Genomic DNA, 19391 nt, shown 5'->3' on the forward strand with positions numbered 1-19391 from the left:
ATGTTTGCTTTTATCTAGCTTTGTCCATAATGTGATAGTGAACAGTAGTATTATTAAAACAAAAGGTCTATATATTTTTTAATGTGATCAAGAATGTAAAACTAGGGGTGAAAAGATAACTAAGATCAGATCAAGTGAATGTACCTTGAATTAACTTGTATGTGAAGGATAATATTGTCAATTTCATGTATTTTTGTCGTTGTCAACAATTCCCATGAAAAGAGCAAAACCATCAATGAACTGATTCTTCTAACCAATATTGGTTCCTGTAAATTTCCTTGATCGATCATCAGGAAAATTAACAATCAATTATCGATTAATCACTATTTTTTTTATCTTAAAAATGCGATGAATATACTAAATACAGTGTGTTTCTCCTCAATGAATTCTTTATTCCAATAACTTATAGTACAAAAACAATCCTCTTAGACAAGGCAGTTAAAGTTCAACTGTTTAACTAAAACAAAAAAGATACACAGCGCTCCTAAAAGCAGCTGAGCCCGAGGCTCTGAGCCAAATTTCTTCACATACCAATCGCTATGGCGCTCTTAAACACAATCGAGCCTCTTTTAGAAACACTTCCAAGAAACAATCAAATCTAACAAGAACTTAATCATAAAACATAATATTACTCAGGACTGACTGGCAAAAATATAACATTAAACGACAATGCACCCAGCCGAGCCGAGAAAGAGGGAGAGTGAGTGACTGAGATAGCGTTACTTCACAATTATGCTTATTTAACTAGAGCCTCATAAAACAAAAACAAGAGTGACTCACATAAAGGCTGCAGTGGTGACTGTCCACTCTTAACAATGTAAAGTAACTCCAGCCTACTGATTCTCGATGAGGAAAATTAGCATGTTAGCAATTTAGCATGCTCAGTGGTCAGTTAGCATAGCCTGGTGAAAGTCAGTCCAGCAGCTGAATACAGCCGCTTTGAGGGGACCAAAGTAGCCAGCCTCTCCGGCTAGCATGGGGAACCTGGCCAAGGTGCAGGTTTACACAACTGGTCCCATGCCAAACTTCGCCTTGACCTCTTCATGTTTATGTTTGATATCTACGGCAGCTTGTGGGTAGCTGAGCTGTTTTCTCTGTCAAATATCGTCCCCCGTTGGTGAGGTGTCTCATTGCTGCCACATAGTGAAATTCATTGCATTGCTTCAAGACTGACACTACACAACACAACATATATTTGATACCAGCGTTTGATCGATTCAATTTTCATGTGATGGACAAAATTCTTAACGATCAATTTTCGATCATCGATAAATCATGCCCATCCCTAGTCAGAACGTCTCTTGGCCACACACTGGTGTACGGTTATTTATGGTTATTTTTCCTTGTTTGTTTTAAGTTATATAAAAACACTGTTAGAGTAAGGATACTATTGTCTATAAAGCCAATGCTCTCATGTTCCAACCCAAAGGTAAAACTGATTGTTTTAGCTAAGATCAGCATTATTGTGTGTGTAAATTTGCACTTTGCATTCAGTACATGTACTTTTATGTGTGCACATTGTATGATTCTTGCTTTATTTGATTTTTTTTTTTTTTTTTCAATCAAGAAATTTGTATGCTCACCAAACGTTTGTGTTGCACAAGCTCTTAGAGAAGTATAGCAGCTTGATTGAAAGATTGTTTGTTAGCAGCTGTACATTAGAAAAATGCCAGAGTCGGGAAAAATCTGACCTTCATTTCCATCTGCTTCTCCTGCACCCTACACCCACAGCCACATGAGGCCCCTGACCCTGTGCTTTCTCTTAAATTTCTATCTTGCTGTTTGATAGAGAGGGATGATTTGCGACAGATGCAAGCCAAAGGGGCCATGTGCTGTCGTTTGTGTCCCATCGCACCCTGTCAGATAGTTTTCTAAATAAAGTCTGTAAGTGTGGTACATGATTTAGTTTTTTGAAAGCCACAGTGATGTCTGTGTGCAAGCATTGGAAGCAAAGGCCAAAGTAAGTACATGTATGGCTGTTGGCTTGGGTAGAGTGTGTTTGTTGTTGTTGGAGAATATTTGGTTGTTTAACTATCTTGGCTGTCCACTTGAAACCTCACAGCCCTGCAGTGAGCTCTGTTAGACAAGTGATGGGAATGTATATGCATTAAAACAATATAGAAACGCACAACTTACTTTCAGCAGTTTGAGAAAAAAATGATTAAAAATGAGAGCAGAAACTTGTGCACCAGTACTCTTAATGATTTTAATTAGCAGTGTAAATATTTGCTTGCCTCAAAAAGTTAGTTAAAAATAAAGTAAAATCAGTAGAGGCTATGTTCACATTGTAAATATCTTTTTTATTTGTCCATATAGACACATCATTACCTTAAAAGTTTGAGGCTTGCATATGAAAGGTTATATTGTTTTCAATATAACATAATGACTGTTTCAGTATGCGTTTATCATGGCATAATTTTCACGCACAAGTACTGTGCATTCTCATGAAGTATTTCAGCCTGTAAGTGTATATGTGTGTGTGTTTGTGCATGTGACTTATCAAGGTGTGTATCACGGAAAATATCCCAGGGTAACCCCCTGGAACAGGGACCCTGTGTAGACATTGCATGTGCAGCACAGGCACACAAATGGATTACAGCAATCATGTTATGGCCACAGAGCCCATAGTAATTACATTACAGTTTACCAAAGTGATTTGATAGGCCTAATGTCCTGTGTGGAGAGATGGGAGATATGACAATAGCCATGAATTTAGGCCCTGTTACGGACAGAATATGTGATGAATGCTAGATCTGGTGTTGCTGGTGTTGTTCCTGACTTGCTCATTTCATCTCCAGAAAGCCCATCTATTAATCTATCTTTACCGAAAGTAATTGAATACCTTTGCTTTGCCGAATAGTCTCTCTGCAAAAGACAATTCGTTGGTTAGTTAGACAAAAATGTTCAGAAAAATGTATCTCAGCTCTCTCCTCTAATCTCTTCAGTCCTCCTCCTCTACCCTAACTTGAAAAATCACAAAGTTGCTGTGTAAATTGCCATAGTATCTTCATGAATTATATGTTTTAAAATTCTTGTGTTTCCCCCTCGAGTGAGGTTGATACTTTGTATGTTGCTGTCTATCAGGTCTATACTGTATTGGCTCCACTCTCTCAGCCAATATGCTGCAACCATCTGAGTATTATAGCCACTCCAAACATAGTACAAAATACAGTGAAAAACAGACTATATGTAAAGACAATTTAACATGTACACTTACCTGCATGCAGTCACACACAATCATCAATGTATACACAAAGTTTCATTTTCTGACATATAAACTGTTTACTTGACAACATCTACCTAAATAAAATACACGTAAATTCAGTGGACATTGATTTGTGTCAGTGACTAGGTTCCTATTCATAGGAGCTATAGTACCATATCCACCTTATTCTACTGTAATTTGTCCCACTAGTGTAGGAGCATTTTTTGAAGACTCCAGTAGATAGCATGATGTTAAATAGAGTGTAATGTTGTATCATTGTAAAATATCTTGTTAAAACTTACTGATGTACAGTACCTGATCATGACTTGAGGAGCCTTTTATGTGACTGCTTGAAAGAAGTCTTAGCTTAGAAGCTCTGACACCATAAAGAGTAACAGTTAATCTCCCTGGGATACTAGTGTGGTTTGTGCATAAAAGGGAAGGAAAATACAGTCACACTTTTAGTCAAGCACACCAGCAGGCTAATTTAAATTTACAGCGGGGTACTTTGGTCACAACACGGTGCCTCCCTGTCATTTTTTAGTTGTCCCAATACCCTGCTGGACTAAACCGTGTTTGTTTGTTCTGTCACATAATTTAGCTTGCTGATGTGATGGGCTTATTGGATACACACACACTAATAGCCACAGGTGGGAAGACACTCATAAAAGCGAAGTGCCAAGCTCGACGCTAAAGCCAGTGAGAGCAGCGAGACTTTCAATTTGCATAATTATGCCGGGGTGAATGCATATTCACACACAAAGGCTACAAAGAACTCAAGCAGTAGCATTAGTAGTCACTCATATACTAATCTCTATAAACAGATATCTGCATTCGAATGCAGAATCTGTAGGCAAGGGACAAGATTTTGGTATCAGAAGCATTTAGGTTTCCATTTCTGTTTCTGCTTCTCCCTAAACAGTCTGTGAGGGGAGTGAAAAAGGCAGAACACATTGGCCAAAATATCCTCTGGACCTAAAATACCCTCAAAAAGTATAAATGTTTGTGCTTTGTATGGAGAAATGTTCGACTTGTGTAATAAAAGAAACAAATTGCTCTTAATGCACTTGCAGTTTAATTTAGCAAGTTATTAATCAGATGTAAACAATGACCAGCACATGGAAGAGGACATCTGGGTACAGATATCCAGTGTAGCCCAGAAACATTGGCCATCGTGGTCATCATGGGCACACACTCACATGTGCCCATGCACAGCTACTACTTCAGGTTATATATAATCAAACAGAACATTCCTCCACATAGTTATCTGCCTTCACTATCACTATCCCTTGGGGTTTCTTGTGAGAACAGTATGTTCATGTGTGATCCTGTCTTACCTGTATTTGTCATGAACAGTATGTGTAATGTATGTTCGTATGTTAATTATTGTGCATGTGTGCACTCAAGTTATGGTTGTTGATTACTTTAGATTTCCACTTACTGTGTTTATTTTTGTCTGTGCGTGTGTGTGTGTTAGTGAGTGCGTGTGGCATTTGTCAATGAGGTGTTCTTTAGGCCTGTTGATGATACGGGGCCTGTCTGGGAGAGCTCTTCGCCTCTCTTCCTCTCCTCCCCTACCTCCTCCCTCGCCTATATTAGCTCCATAAATCCTGTTCTAGGCGGATTGTTATGGTCATTGTGTGTGCTGTGAGCGATGGTTATTATCTGCCTGCTCCGCTCACACTGCTTTATGCGTCTTGTCTGCTTTCACCCCTCCCAGTTCGAGTTTCTCCCTCTTTTTCTCTCTCTTATTCACACTACATCTTGCTCGCTCTTACTGCCTCTCTCCTCTGCTCTGGCATTCTGTATGCATGTCCACGCTCTCTCTCTCTTTCCCTTATTACTCTATTGCACTTCTGTTTCCTTGTCTCTCCTCTCGCTGCTTTCACCTTCTGTCTCTTTCTCCCTTTTATCTTTCTTTTACTCTCCAGCTTTCACTGCTGCACAGATGCAAGTAGAGCAATTTAATCTATAAAGCCAACAAGACAAACTAGGCAAGTCGATCAAGTAGAAATATACTCATCGATCATTATACTTTACAAATTGAGACTACAGTAGACTAGCCCCTAAATTTGTTACAACATAGATTTGTTCTTTATGCTTGACCGAACATTGTCAGGTATAGGTAGAGTGTATCTTCTGTAAACATAGGGAAAAAAATGATTTTTTTTGTGCTGTCATTCAGAAAACACAGCAAGCTGGACTCACCAGAGATAACTGAACCTAATGAAAAGTCTTCCACTTGCTACTAACATGACTTTTTCAGTTCAAATTTTCCTTTAGTTCAATTCTTCCTTTACTGTAATGCAATGTCCAAACTCTTATGGAACATGCTTTTTTCAGAAATGGCACATGGGGCGCACGGGTTTTCTAGTGGTTAAGAGCGGATGCCACATATGCCGCGGACCCCGGTTCGAATGGACCTTAGCTGCATGTCACATCCCCCCTCTCTCAGTTGGATGCTGGGGGGAAAGTGGTTCTTCTAATATGTAATATGAACAGTGGCGGTGGAGGCATAGCTTTGAGTGAACAGTGTGGCAGCAGGTGAGCAGAAAACAGATAACTTAAGTACATCACCATGATAAAACGATTAAGTGATGTTGAAGTGAAAAGAGTATAGTATTTGAACGTTTTGCAGGCCTCCCTTGATTTGTCACATCATTGCCTTGCCAAATGGCAGCTTAGCACCTCATTGATAGTCAAAGATTTACTTCTCACACCTGTATTATATGCATTTCATGTAAATATGTGCATATGTAAAGTTAGGTTTTTGTCTTATTTCCCACAGGGCCCAGACCATTGTGTGAAATGCCTCCATTTTAAGGATGGTCCTAACTGTGTGGAAAAGTGTCCCGATGGCCTGCAAGGTGCTAACAGCTTCATCTTCAAGTACGCCGAGGCCAACAATGAATGTCATCCCTGCCATGCCAACTGCACTCAGGGGTGAGTACCATCAGGACAAGCACTAAATGTTGGGTTCAATAATTCATGCATGGAAGACACTACTGTTACTTCAATCTGTACAAGATGAATGGAAACAAACAGAGATGTCCAGTGTTGTTAAATTTAATCAATTAAAAATATAACAAAACAATATATACATACACAGTTCAACCATTGGTGTCTAAAATAGTGTAAGAAGATGATTGGAAATTTGAATTCCCCACACAATTTAAGACTGAGAAAAATAATGCAATAACTGTAACATGTTCCTTGTTAACTCAGAGAACTGATGATGAGGAAGGTGATTTTTTTGTGTGTGTGTGTGTATATATGTATATCATGTGTAGTGTGTGTGTCAGTTATCGCCTCAACCTCAACCCAAATCCTACTTTGTCTTAACTTACATTCCTGACACTAACCCTAAGGGCTCAGTCACACCAGCTATTTGAACTGCAAAATATCATTCTTATATTAATACTGCAAAGGCATCACTACAATTAGTGGAAACAGAGGTGACGTGAATTTGTGCTAAGCTTTAGTATAGAGCTTCACTTTGGTCAGCTTTAATATGCACATTGGAACCATTGACTGATTGTTAACAACACTACCTGTTTCACAAGAGAATTTCAAATGAATTTGGCTGGTTTTGCCATTTTCTGGTTGAAACCGATTACTAACTGAATATTCTCACTAAACCTTGTCATTTTCTTGCTGTAAGTACATTTGGCTTTCATATGAATTGTGGTTGAAAAGCTCTCACAGAAACTCCTGTTCACTATCCATGTCCTACAAACATAAAATGATAATCCAACATCTTGCAAGCCTTGAGAGATAAATAAAGAAGTGAATTAGAAAATGAGATAGAAGAGAGGAAGAATGAAATTGATACTAGTCAGTGAAGTCCCTTGCCACTCCACATTGCTCACTAGCCACTGATCGCTCAATGTAATATTCAACAAGGGTAGGTGAGACAATATTTTGTCTCACAGGGAGTTTTGTCCACAGGGAGTTTATGTCACTTTCTTGGGTGTTATTTCTTCTCTCTTGAGTGACAGCTTCCAGCTTGCTGGAGCATAACAATGTAGTCATAAATGGAAAACACCAGGCTGACACTTTGTCACAGGTACAGCTTCATAAGCAGGTCCGCCTCTCAAAAAACGACAAGCTGAGGGAGGGAGAGGGATGAGAGATAGACAGACAAAGAGAAATAGACAGGAAGACAGGAATGAAACCAATATCCTTTGCCTCTAAATATTCAGAAAACACCACATTTCTGGAGCTAGTTATACATTTGTCAAATGCAGCATACAATGGGAGATCTGAAAAGCCAACAAGTCTCTTTTTAAAATGTACTTTTATCAGTATGCATTTCACCTTAGCAGTCTGCTTACTTTTACTTGATTTTATTTATTGTTATTTTCATGCTTTTTTTTATTTTGCCTTTTACTCCCTGTGTTTTATAATGAGTTGATTTTTTTATGGCTTTCAGTTCATTTTAATGTCTGTTTTTATTGTAAAGTACTGGAAAGGTGCTAAATAAAAAAATTTAAAATCATAGGAGGACTAGTGAAATGTGAAACATAACTTTTTATCTGTCACCCATGTGCACACACTGAAACTAAACTGAGGACAACGTGGCTGAAGAGTAGTCAGGCCATTCAGGGGCTGTATTTAAAAAGGGTTAAAACATCAAGCATCCACCAGGCAGATCTAAACATAACCTGTGCATCACTGCTGAATAAGAAAAAAGGAGGGAATATAAATCTTTAAAAACTCAATTTTCATGATTGATTAAATGTATTATACATTATATTGCTGACATGTGAAGGTTGCCAGAGATGTATGCTATGATACAGTTAGAATGCATGGAAATTTTAATTTTAGTCAGCATTACTGGTCTGTGCACAGTCTATACTCCATGTTATGTAGCAAAAGACTAATAAGGGCCATACCAAAAAAAAAGAAAAAAAAACATTTCTTACAAGTTACGTTTTGATCGATTGTTAACCTAGATACATATGTGTTTCTATCATTAAACATGGTAAGATATTGAGAGATGTTGAGATGAAGAGAGCAAATATACATTTATATTATCCAGTGCCACTATTAATACTGTATTCATACTGTACATCATTGTGTGTAAATGGGTGGTAAGAGTATACAATAGGCCATTAGGTTGTGTGTAAAACATCGATCATCCTAGTGCCAGAACCACAGGATGAACACAGGTCCTTGGTGTAACAAGGGTCTCATCATTTTCAGATATGGCGAAAAATATGAATGTTTGTGTTTGTTGTTTTATTTTGTTTTGTTCTATTTGTTTAGGTGTATTGGACCAAGGCTGCAAGACTGTATTGGCTGGATGGACAGGTACAAAATTATTTCCGCTTGAATTCCTTTATTCTAATCAAAAACACCTCACACTGTAACACACCATATGCGCATTCACACACACACGCACGCACGCACGCACGCACGCACGCACACACACGCACACACACACACACACACACACACACACACACACACACACACACATACATATACAAAGGAATCTCAGTAAGAAAGTCTTTGATGAATGGGTAGCTCTGAGGCCCAAAATCTCTGAGTGTCCTTAATGCCTCTCCGTGCATGCATGCATGTTTGTGTTTCTCTCTGTGTGTGTATGTGTTTGTGTGTATGTTTGTGCACACAAGCAATTTGCCTGGTTCTTGATCAATTGATAGCGCTTTCGCTTTTGTTCTGAGACTGAGGGCGAGAAAAGGGAACACAATGCTGCCAACAGTTTACAGCAAATGGATTCAAGATTTCAAGAGAAACAGTTTCAGGCATCAGGTGGCACTGAGAATTGTTAGGTGTGGTTTGGGGGATGATTAAAAAAACAACAACAAAATGTGGTTCTGGATATCTACAACACTGCCACAATGAATAACAGAGACATATATAGAACATGACAAGAATGCTTAAAGGTAATGTATGACTTTAAACTACATCTGGTGAATATTGGTATACATTTTGACTATCTAACATTAGCAGTGGAGCAGGAGAGACAATATTGGCTGCTTGTAAAAAGGGAGGCATACAGTTACAGTAGAAACAGAGACAAACTGACAGTATTAATGTGTTTTAATTTATTAATAACATTATAAATCACAGCCACATAGATTTGTTTGTTTATTGAGGCTATTTACTGATCAGCACTCCATTTCTTAAAACTTACTAAGGCAAGTAGATGATGAAGGAGATATATATGAATCCATGACCCCTTATGAGAACTAAACAAAATCTACACCTTTCCTCTTGAAAAAGTATTTTCCTGCAGCAGGTGGGGGGAATGTAAATATCACCTAACCTGGTGAGCAGATCAGCCCTTATCAGATCTCCGATAGCACTGGCTGGGCTACAGTAGACCTCCAGCTAACCTCAGGCACAGCTGTCTGCTCTGAGCTGCCACACATCTTGTAAATCTGTTACGTGTCTGGGGTATTGGCTTTTGAGCATGTCTGTGAGTGTCTTATCAGAAATACCTGATTAGACTAAGCCTTTAAAGGCCACCGTTCCACCTGGCATTAACATATATCTGGTGCTAGGGATTGTGTGCATATCTGATTAAGATGGATTAATCTGTCACTTACTCATGTAACGTAATATTTAGCCTGATAAAAACTGACAATACCTCATCTGACATGGTCCTATACCACGTAATCATAACTGCTTATTTATCTCAGTATTCTGTGATTGGCTTATTACATATAATTGACGTTATTTTTTCAGATTCTGATGTTTGTATGGTGGAGAAACATTGCATTTTATGTGGTCAAATGCATCTCTGACCATGTGCAAAGGTGTCTTGTGCAATCTTTAGAACTGTATCTCTTGAGTGCATTTACAGCACAGCTGGGTTTCATATAATCACTCAAGGGACCTGTTAATGTCAGTTGGAAAGACCATGTAAGTGAAGCGTGAAGATTACACATCTAAAATGGATCTTGATGCTAAAATGACATTTGGTCATGCATCAAATCCTCTGTGGCCTTTCTTGCAGACTGATATGTGGCCATTTGTGGTTCACTGGCCCTTAGTGGTTCCTTTGCTTAAGTCACACACATACTTTATTTATGTGTCCTGAAATGCCATGATACCTGGATTACATAACTATTTGTCATACTAATGCAAAAACAGCCATTGTGACCACATGAATCAGGATTTTTATGTGATATTTACAGGTCAGTGTTGTTTTATTTGTTATATTTACAATTACCACAGAAATACTGAAATATAGACTCCACACATATTAATGGGCTGTTTACTTTTCAACACCACATGTTATCACTAGGAACTTGTCCTTCTTACATCTCTGTTTGTACACAGATTAAACAAAAGCGATAACATATTTATCTGTCAGCTTTAGAGGGTTAGAGTGTTGGTGGCTGCTAAAGTAAGCTGGCCCTCTCCTGTCTCTAACTTCATGATGAGGGAAAGATATGAGATATATCAATCTTCTCATGTGAAGGTATGTTTAGACAGAAAAGCTAAGCAACATTTTAACATTAATTCATACCACCCTAGGCAAATTCCTGTTTAATATTTCCACTGATTTTGTATGCAATCATGGTGCCTTTAAATCGGACTTCTTCCTAAACACCCAGTAACTATCAAGTAAATTGATTAATTAGCTCAAATAAAATCTTAACAATGTTTACTTCTGTTTCTTGTCAAGTATAGTTACTGACATGTCTGCACAAAGCTAATAATGGTCATATCCGCCAGGCTGATTTATTGGGCAGGCTCTAGTTCTCACAGGCTCTTTACAACCACACATTTAAGTCCCCAAACTAGGGTTTTTTCTCCCTGTGCAAGCTGAAGAGAGATTAGGGGGAGTACAGAGTTCTTCACACCCCGTGAAGATGGCTCACTGTGATAACATTTTATAGGGTGTATCCTTTCAGTCTATGATATATAGTCCTGAATAACAGCCTTTTTTACTGATTTAGGGCAGAGCTTGAGTATGCCCTGACCAAATTAGGTTCTTTCATTACAGAAAAAAGTAGAGTGTGGGCTGGAATACTGGGAAACCATCTCTTCCTCCTCATTTCTGCAGCAAATTTGTAGACAGTTTGGGCACCATATCAGGAAAAGTATTGAGAGGCTTGATTTCAAATGACAGCGTTGGTGTGGTGCTGAGAATTCACTTTGATGGTTATTTCCATTTTTTTTAAAACCCAGTCTCACTTTTAATGAGAGGGCATGGAGGGATATTTCTTACCATATGAAGCTCAGTGGAAAACACACAAAAGCTCACTGAAGGTTAAGAGGTTTTTATAAGGATCGCCCACAAAAGCATATACTGTAGAGACATGTTTGTTTGTTTGTTTATTTGCTTTCTTGTTTGCGTGTGTGTGTGTGTGTGTGTGTGTGTGTGTGTGTGTGTGTTTGTGTGTGTGCGTGTGTGTGTGTGTGCGTGTGCGTGTGCGTGTGCGTGTGCGTGTGCGTGTGCGTGTGTGTGTGTGTGTGTGTGTGTGTATATGCACACGTGGCAGTGTAAGCATGGTGCCAACTGCTGTCTTTTCATCCTTTTCTTCCCTGCTCCTACTCAACCTATTCAACCTGTCTGCCCCGCCCCCTTTCTGTCATCGTCTCTGTCCTCCTCTTAATAATGTTTCATGCATTCTCATCGCCTGCATCCTCCTCTTCTTCATCATTAATTTATTTACCTCCTTCTTTCCCCTTCCACTTTCTTTTCCAAAGAACCCCTCTGATCGCAGCAGGGGTAATCGGTGGCCTCTTCATGGTGGTGATCATGGGGCTGAGCGTAGCGGTGTCTGTGCGCCGGAAGAACATTAAGAAGAAGAGAGCTCTTCGTCGCTTCCTGGAGACAGAGGTGAGTAGGGATGTAGATGAAAAAGAGATAAACAGAGAAGGGAGTAATTGCTGTCTGTAGCGCTGGAAGATAAGGGTGGCAGGAGACTGTGCATGACTGAAACACAACATAGGACATAGGAGACAGTTGTATGACAACTATGACAACTATTTATCCTACTTTGGCCAAAGTGAGTCTTTACTTCTTTACTGTATAGGACTCGTGGGAAATCTGTAAGCCATACTATATAAATATAACATTGCCATAACCCTGGGTTTACAGATTTTAAAGCATTGGAACTATATAAGAAATTAAATGGGAATTAGTGAAAAGGGTCTACTTATTGTATGTTCTCATTAAAAGAGGGGTAGAATTATTCAGCACATGATTGACAGCCTTTAGTTGGAGTCTCCCATTCATTTCTAAATAAATCAGGATCAAAACATAGGAAACGCCTGAGGACTTTTGTCTGAATTTGTCTGACTACATTGTTGTGCACATATCTGTGTGTATGCTTTCAAGGGTCTGTACATTTGTGGATGTGTGTGTGTGTGAAGTCAGACTCAAAGAGAGAGAAAGGAGAATGAGACTTCATGTCTCCAGATGGTGACTGCAGAGGTAGAGTGTTAGAAACCCAGAGGCTCAGGTGTTGATTTTGTCATAGTATACTGGAGAGGACACTTCTGTTGGGAAAAGGTAAAGGACCACACCATTAGCAGAGGAGAAAGCACTCTTCCTCTGTGTTTGAAACAAGAAGAGTATATCATTTAATGCACTTGTGTGTCTACAGTGAGAAGAAGGATATGTTTTGCTTTTCTCTCTTACTCTTCAGAGCTCAGTATCAAGTATCAGTGTGGCTTCTACAGACTATATAAGACTGATATTGCACATTATTACACACATCCTCCTCTCATAATGATCGACACTTATACTCTCTCTCTCTTTAAGTGCTTGCATTCTTCTATATTTTCTTTGTTACATACACACACAACACTGGCTAGACTAATGTTCAATATATTGCAGAGGCCTGCTTCTACCTCATTATACACTGGTGCTAATAAAGAGTTCTTAGAATATACACCTGCATGAGAAATAAGTCTGCTGTCAATCTTAATGAGGCTATAATAAAATGTGCTACCAACAATGTTAAATGTCAGGTGCATACCCAAACTGAAAGTATTTAATAAATATATGAAACGTCTTTTTCAGACAGTAATCCAAGAAGTAGGCGGAAGCTTACAAACCTCTATTATTGCAGTGGCATTGTAGATATAAAGCTACACAATACTGCTGTAGTTATGTAAAGCTTTTCAGTTTGTTACTGATTTTATTTGGTAAAAACACAACAGTGTCCAAGCAGTGTTTTTGTCTCTGTGTAAAGTTATATGTAAGAGAGATATCTAAATTAAACTTTTATGAGCTACCATGGCAGCTTAAACAATTTAAACTAAGCTTACTGGGCTGTGTTGTTTCAGGCTGCGCCAAAAGTAGAAGCAAATGTCAACTTTTGGAAGGAATACAAAATTCACAAAGCGTCATTTGAAATCTTCAAAGATTTCAGAATGAGGATTTCAAATAAAATCTTCATGTTATGATTGAAACTATACCATCTGCTTCTGTGTTCTGGCCCCAAAGGGGACAATTTCACTTTTTTCAAATGTTTCACATTTCTATTAAACTGTGTTTTTTTTTATCTTATTCCACCTCAAATTATGTATTGCATGTGTATTGATTGATATTAATACAAAATGAAGAGTGATTACTTTTGCTAGCTAGGGTTAATATACTGCACAGCACTGTGACATTTATCCTGTGGAGATCAGTCAAAAGCAGTAACTTTAATGTAAATTTCTTCTACCAAAGCATTTGTGACAACCATGGCCACACATACTACAGTGCCTTCATTCATTAGTGGGGGTACACATGCCAATCTTGAATCCAACCATCTAAACTTTCACTGTCACTCTCAAAATGCTGGGCTGTTTATCAAGTAGTGGTCAGTAGATATTTTTAGTGTTTTTTGTTTGTCTGTTTTTGTGTTGCATCTTTGTTTTTTACGCATTTATAATGAACATTTGTAACATGCCATTGCGGCATGTCTTGAGTATTTTTCTCATCATTCTGTTGTCAGCTGTTACTGTGAGATGTTTTTCAACTGTAGCATGGTAACATAACTGAATGGTTTGTGTAACTATGCATTATTCAGTGTTTCAGCACCACATTGCAGAGTAGGAAAGTGGACAGCTCCACTGTGCTTTAGACAGCCTCAACATATTCAGCACCACTAATGCTGGACAGCATGTGTGTGTATGGTCATTTTTAAGACATCTGTGTTGTCTTGTTTGTGTGTGTGTGTGTGTGTGTGCGTGTGTGTGTGTGTGTGTGTGTGTGTGTGTGTGTGTGTGTGTGTGTGTGTGTGTGTGTGTGTGTGTGTGTGTCATACTCATCCCCTCGTCCTTCTTGTTTCCACCCTGCAGAAGCTGATTTGTTGTTCAATTTAAATGAAGAATGGCTATTGTTTTTAATCAAATGGTAACCATGAGCCAGAGGGACAGAAGCTGCCGACCACAGCCAGGCTGATTTACACTCTCTCTCTCTGTTTTTCCTCTCTCTGCCGCCCTCCCTCCCTCTAATCTTCCACCCTTTTCCTAATTCTTTTTATATTGCTCCCTCTCTCACGCTTATGCATCCTTCTGACTAATTCTGCTACTTGCTTCTTCATCGTCGTCTTGTTGTTGTTTTTTTTCTGCCACAGTTTCTCTCCAACTCCACATCCTCCTCCCGCCCTCCCTCTCCTCAAATAATCTTTCTTTTTCTCTTGTTATTTCATCCGTTCTTTCCTCCACTTGAGCAGTAATGAGACAACAAAAGTGTCAACTCTTTTTCAGATTCTGCAATTATCCACCTCACCCTCGTCATTCTCTCACTCTCCATACACCTATCTCCATCTTCTTCTTCTGTTCACATATTTAATATCTCATTTGTGATATTGAAATAGGTATGGATTTGTGTTGTTGAGATAAAATGCCATTGTAACCCTACTGTCATTGTAAGTACTGCACAGTGACTGTAATTACTAATTAAGTTATTTTCATTGTTAAGAATATCATTACTATTGTTTTGTAAAATACATGGTGATATTAACAGGTTTCTTAGTAATTGAAACCTCAGCTAGATACAGTTATGGTATCAAATTACGCTATTATGCAAACTATTCTTATTTGAAGAAGTGCTTGTTTTTAGTCATTACTTTAAGGAGCCTCAAATGGTAATTCTCTTTGCATTATGAGACAAGTTTAATGGTATGATTTCCTGGAAATTAGGTCAGAGTTTAGTAGAAACTAAAAAAAAATGTTATTCTTTTTTGTTTTGCCATTGATCTAAGGAACAATATTTTAACTGTATATGAGCAATGCCACATAAAAGGTTTTGGGGGTTTTTTTCTTTTCTTTTTTTGCTTGAATGGGGGTGTGTGTAAGTTGGCATCATCTACAGTAAAGGGGGTAATTAAATGTCCCTGGTGTATATGTGCAATATACCTTAACCAGGAAAGTGTTAAGTGTTCCCACTGAGCTACAGTGTTACTTACTTTTTAAAATAAATACTAGTTACTCAACAATATGAGAAGTATTATAGTAGTATTATAGTATGTAGTATATACTTATGAGTTGTTGGCAGGTGACCGCATGACACAATAAGTAATTTTTCTGTGACTCTGTGTTATACACTTTACTGACTGAGTGTCTTCTGTGTTACTGCATGTGTTTTTAGTTGGTGGAGCCTTTAACACCCAGTGGAACAGCACCCAACCAAGCCCAGCTTCGCATTCTGAAAGAGACAGAGCTCAAAAGGGTGAAGATCCTTGGTTCTGGGGCCTTCGGGACTGTTTACAAGGTAAAGATCATAAAAAAATGAGACATTCAAAATAACAGTTTGCTTGTGTTTCAGTTGCAGTCTGTCTGTGTCGGATCATGGCCAAATTAACTAATAAACTTCTAAATTTGATATCATGATGTGAAACCTGTAAAAAAGAGGAAGACCAGAGAGACGGATTGCAGGATCATTAATGACAGCAAATTAGATGGAAGGCTGGAGGCGGGAGATGAAAAGAATAAGTAATAACAGACATCGAGACCCCTGGGGTTACAGTGAAAAAATAGGTAGCCGAGGTTACCAGAAGTGTGATGATGGGTTGGGGAGAGGTAAAGACAGACATGGCTGAAATTAGAAAGAATGGACTCTCTCACTGAAATCATCACTGGTCATTTTGTAGATCCATCCATTCATATTAAAGCACATTTCTGGGTCCGAGTTAAGGTAGCAGGATAACATATGTCATTTTCTAAAGCAACATCTTGTACATTCCCCAGAAGAATCTCAAAGTTCCTCTTGGCAGTCTTTATAGTGACCAGGAGGCGTCAAAGAGGCTCCAGGTACCTACAGTAAATCTCCCCACTGGATCCTCTCAGAGTTGAGCAACAGTGGAGTTATGCTGAGATAAGCCCAGCCAGTCCGCAGGTGGTCATGGCAAATTTTGAGGTTCAGCACTTGTAATTTTAGAGCTGTGCTGTGTTGCTCAGCTCTCTTTATGCCATAATACTTAAATATAGATCTCACATTATACATGCACGCAGGTGACACAGGTGTAGTACGTGAAAGCCAAAAGGCACAAAAAATATGATGAACAAGTGAAACAAGATGCAAAGGAGAGTTAGTTAATAACAACTTGACTTGCAATTATCTCAGAAATTGTCGATGTCCATTAAATGATAGCGTGGCCATATGATAGGTAGCAATGCACCGGCAAAAGGCAGTGAAGAAGAAGATTGATATCTGTAGTAAACAGCTGTTAGTAAACAAGTCAGGTTTCAAAAAATATGTTTCAAATATTAAAAATGCATAACACATTATTGGCCTTAAAGATACACAAAGTGGGCTTTGGTGAGAAACACTGAATCTACCATATCTAATTACAATACATGGTAGTTTTAACAAGGAGTCAGTCAATTTGTACCATTATTTGTCAGACTCTACGATTCACTTTCTCACTCAACACTTGGTCAAACACCTTGACATGAAGAGAACAATGTGCCAAAGTTGTTAATCAGTATGTCACACTGAGCTGCATTACATACACTTCCCTTATATTAATATTGATATTGCTATAAACTGAAAATATTTTCAATAAAGCTTGAGTAAAAAAGGAAAACATGTCTTTGGCCATTAGGAAAGAGACCATAAAAACACAGCTGGCTCCTTTCAAAGCAATACGTCACATTGTTTAGTAGCTATAACTGTTATTGCTGAAATACTGAGGGATATACAACTTATCTATGGAATAACTGCACAATATTACATGCTGTCTGTGTAGGTAATTTGAAAAGTAAGATTCACTCTGCTGAATAATGACCATGTACACACGTGCGGCTGAAGAGACTATATCAAAACAAAAGACATCACATTGAAATTACGGCTTTGATAAGACAGGTTTTTTTAACATTATTAGTGGAGGCTTTGGGCCTGCTGTCACTGGGGATATGTAGTCACATCAATGCTGAACAAAGGTGGAAGACATTTGAAGCATTTTGAAAAGTTGAGAGGCACTTGAATCATCTCCTCTTTTAAATGCTTTGACCAATTTGGCAGCTGCTAAATCACTTTAATCCCACCTGAAATGAGATACTTCAAAATGATTAAATAGTTTTACCCAAGCTTTTTTGAAGGACAAAATAACCTTTACTCACACAATCAGGCATTACATCCTCATACTTGGCCAGTGAGAATAAGGAAGGTAGTTATTTTAAAGAATAAGAATAAGAATGGAGAGTGAGAAATCGTCAATTTACTAATTGGGCATCCTCCTGTTCAAATTTATAACTTTCTTTTAATAATGAGTGGGTGTTTTGTGACTTCACTATAATGAGTCATGATCTGTTTATTTCTTTTTAAGGGTATTTGGGTCCCAGAGGGTGAAACGGTGAAGATTCCTGTAGCCATTAAAATCCTGAACGAAGCCACAGGACCCAAGGCTAACGTGGAGTTCATGGACGTGAGTATCTCCAAAACAAAAAGAGAATTCATTGCAGTTAATTGTATTTTAGACTGCAAGATTTCTGTCAGATTAAATGTAACAATCATTTTTACAGTTTAAATTTGAGAGTTACAAAAATGAGTTGGTTTCTCAAAGTATATTTTATTATATAGAAGTATTTCAAGATCATACATCATATAACTGCCAGGCTTCTGGGTCCATGGTACATACTTAATTGTTGGAATATGACCATCTCTTAAGCTTTTACCAAAAGATTGAACCACTTCTCACAACTTACACATCCACTCTATGGATGAAATTAAGTTATTAAATACTACACTTCAACCACATACACACCAGAAAAGAAACCATCAGGGGTTCCTAGGACCCCTACATATACACACATACACACACATACACCATGCCACTGGCTCCACGCACAGTGCACATGGCCCCCATTTATAAAACATTCACAGCTCGGCTCATTTCAAAAGGAAAAGTGAAAAAAAATCTAAATTATTACCCCATGATGATGCAATGCAGATGAAATAACTTTCCATCAACACACGTACACATGCAAACCCAGGCACACACACATCGAAAGCGACCCAATTGCACTCATGTTTTGCACTTAGTTTGACAGTCTAAGAGGAAGAGTTTTGGAGTGTTAGCATTTCTATTTTTATCAGGATGTCTTTGATGAATAACCTACGTGCGTTACTGTATATTTTATGCGCTGTGTGCTTTGAGCACTTGTCTGACAATCAGAAGGGAGACAAAACAAGGTTTTACGTGGTCATATTGTATAAAGAGGGACAGAAACAATAACATATAGACCATGCATATTCATGTATTAGGGGAACAAAAACAAAAACATGAATGCACAGCTCCATGTATGCATAGCATGACACAAACAACACTCACCGAGATGGGTTGTGTGACAAAATCTGCATGTCTTGCAAATGAGCATTCATTAACATGGCATGCTGACAATCTTTACACTGTGGCTGCTGTGAGCTAACCAATCAATAACAACTGGAAAATATAAAATACATCTATATTTCATTGAGAGGTCACCTAGGCAGTGGAGATGTGGAGTACCTACATGCATAATAATGTATTTTAATCAAAGAATAACACTTTTTTTTTTTTACATACCTAAAAATAATAACAGTGGAAAAGTACAGTCCAATTCTGTTGATGTTTGCTTTATTCATTTTGTATGCCTCCCAGTAAAATAATTTGGGTTCCATCATATTTTCCAATGGCACCTCACTTCACATTCATCCATTTCCACATGCTTCTTCTATTGACTCCTGAGCAGCTCAGCTTTTGCTCAAGGGATCATCTGC

The 19391-nt window shown here is 38.3% G+C and overlaps 1 protein-coding gene across 2 annotated transcripts in view; it reads left to right on the forward strand.

Moving 5' to 3' along the window:
- erbb4b (erb-b2 receptor tyrosine kinase 4b) overlaps nucleotides 1-19391 on the forward strand; it is a 337205-nt gene that overhangs the window by 254860 nt on the left and 62954 nt on the right. For both annotated transcript variants that reach the window (XM_062431155.1, XM_062431156.1), the window contains exons 15-19: nucleotides 5994-6148; nucleotides 8474-8518; nucleotides 11897-12029; nucleotides 15780-15902; nucleotides 17959-18057. In XM_062431155.1, the coding sequence (XP_062287139.1) occupies nucleotides 5994-6148; nucleotides 8474-8518; nucleotides 11897-12029; nucleotides 15780-15902; nucleotides 17959-18057 (555 nt within the window). The remainder of the gene's footprint in view (nucleotides 1-5993; nucleotides 6149-8473; nucleotides 8519-11896; nucleotides 12030-15779; nucleotides 15903-17958; nucleotides 18058-19391) is intronic.

The sequence above is a fragment of the Scomber scombrus genome, chromosome 13 (genome assembly GCF_963691925.1).
Source record: "Scomber scombrus chromosome 13, fScoSco1.1, whole genome shotgun sequence".
Taxonomy (NCBI): Eukaryota; Metazoa; Chordata; class Actinopteri; order Scombriformes; family Scombridae; genus Scomber; species Scomber scombrus.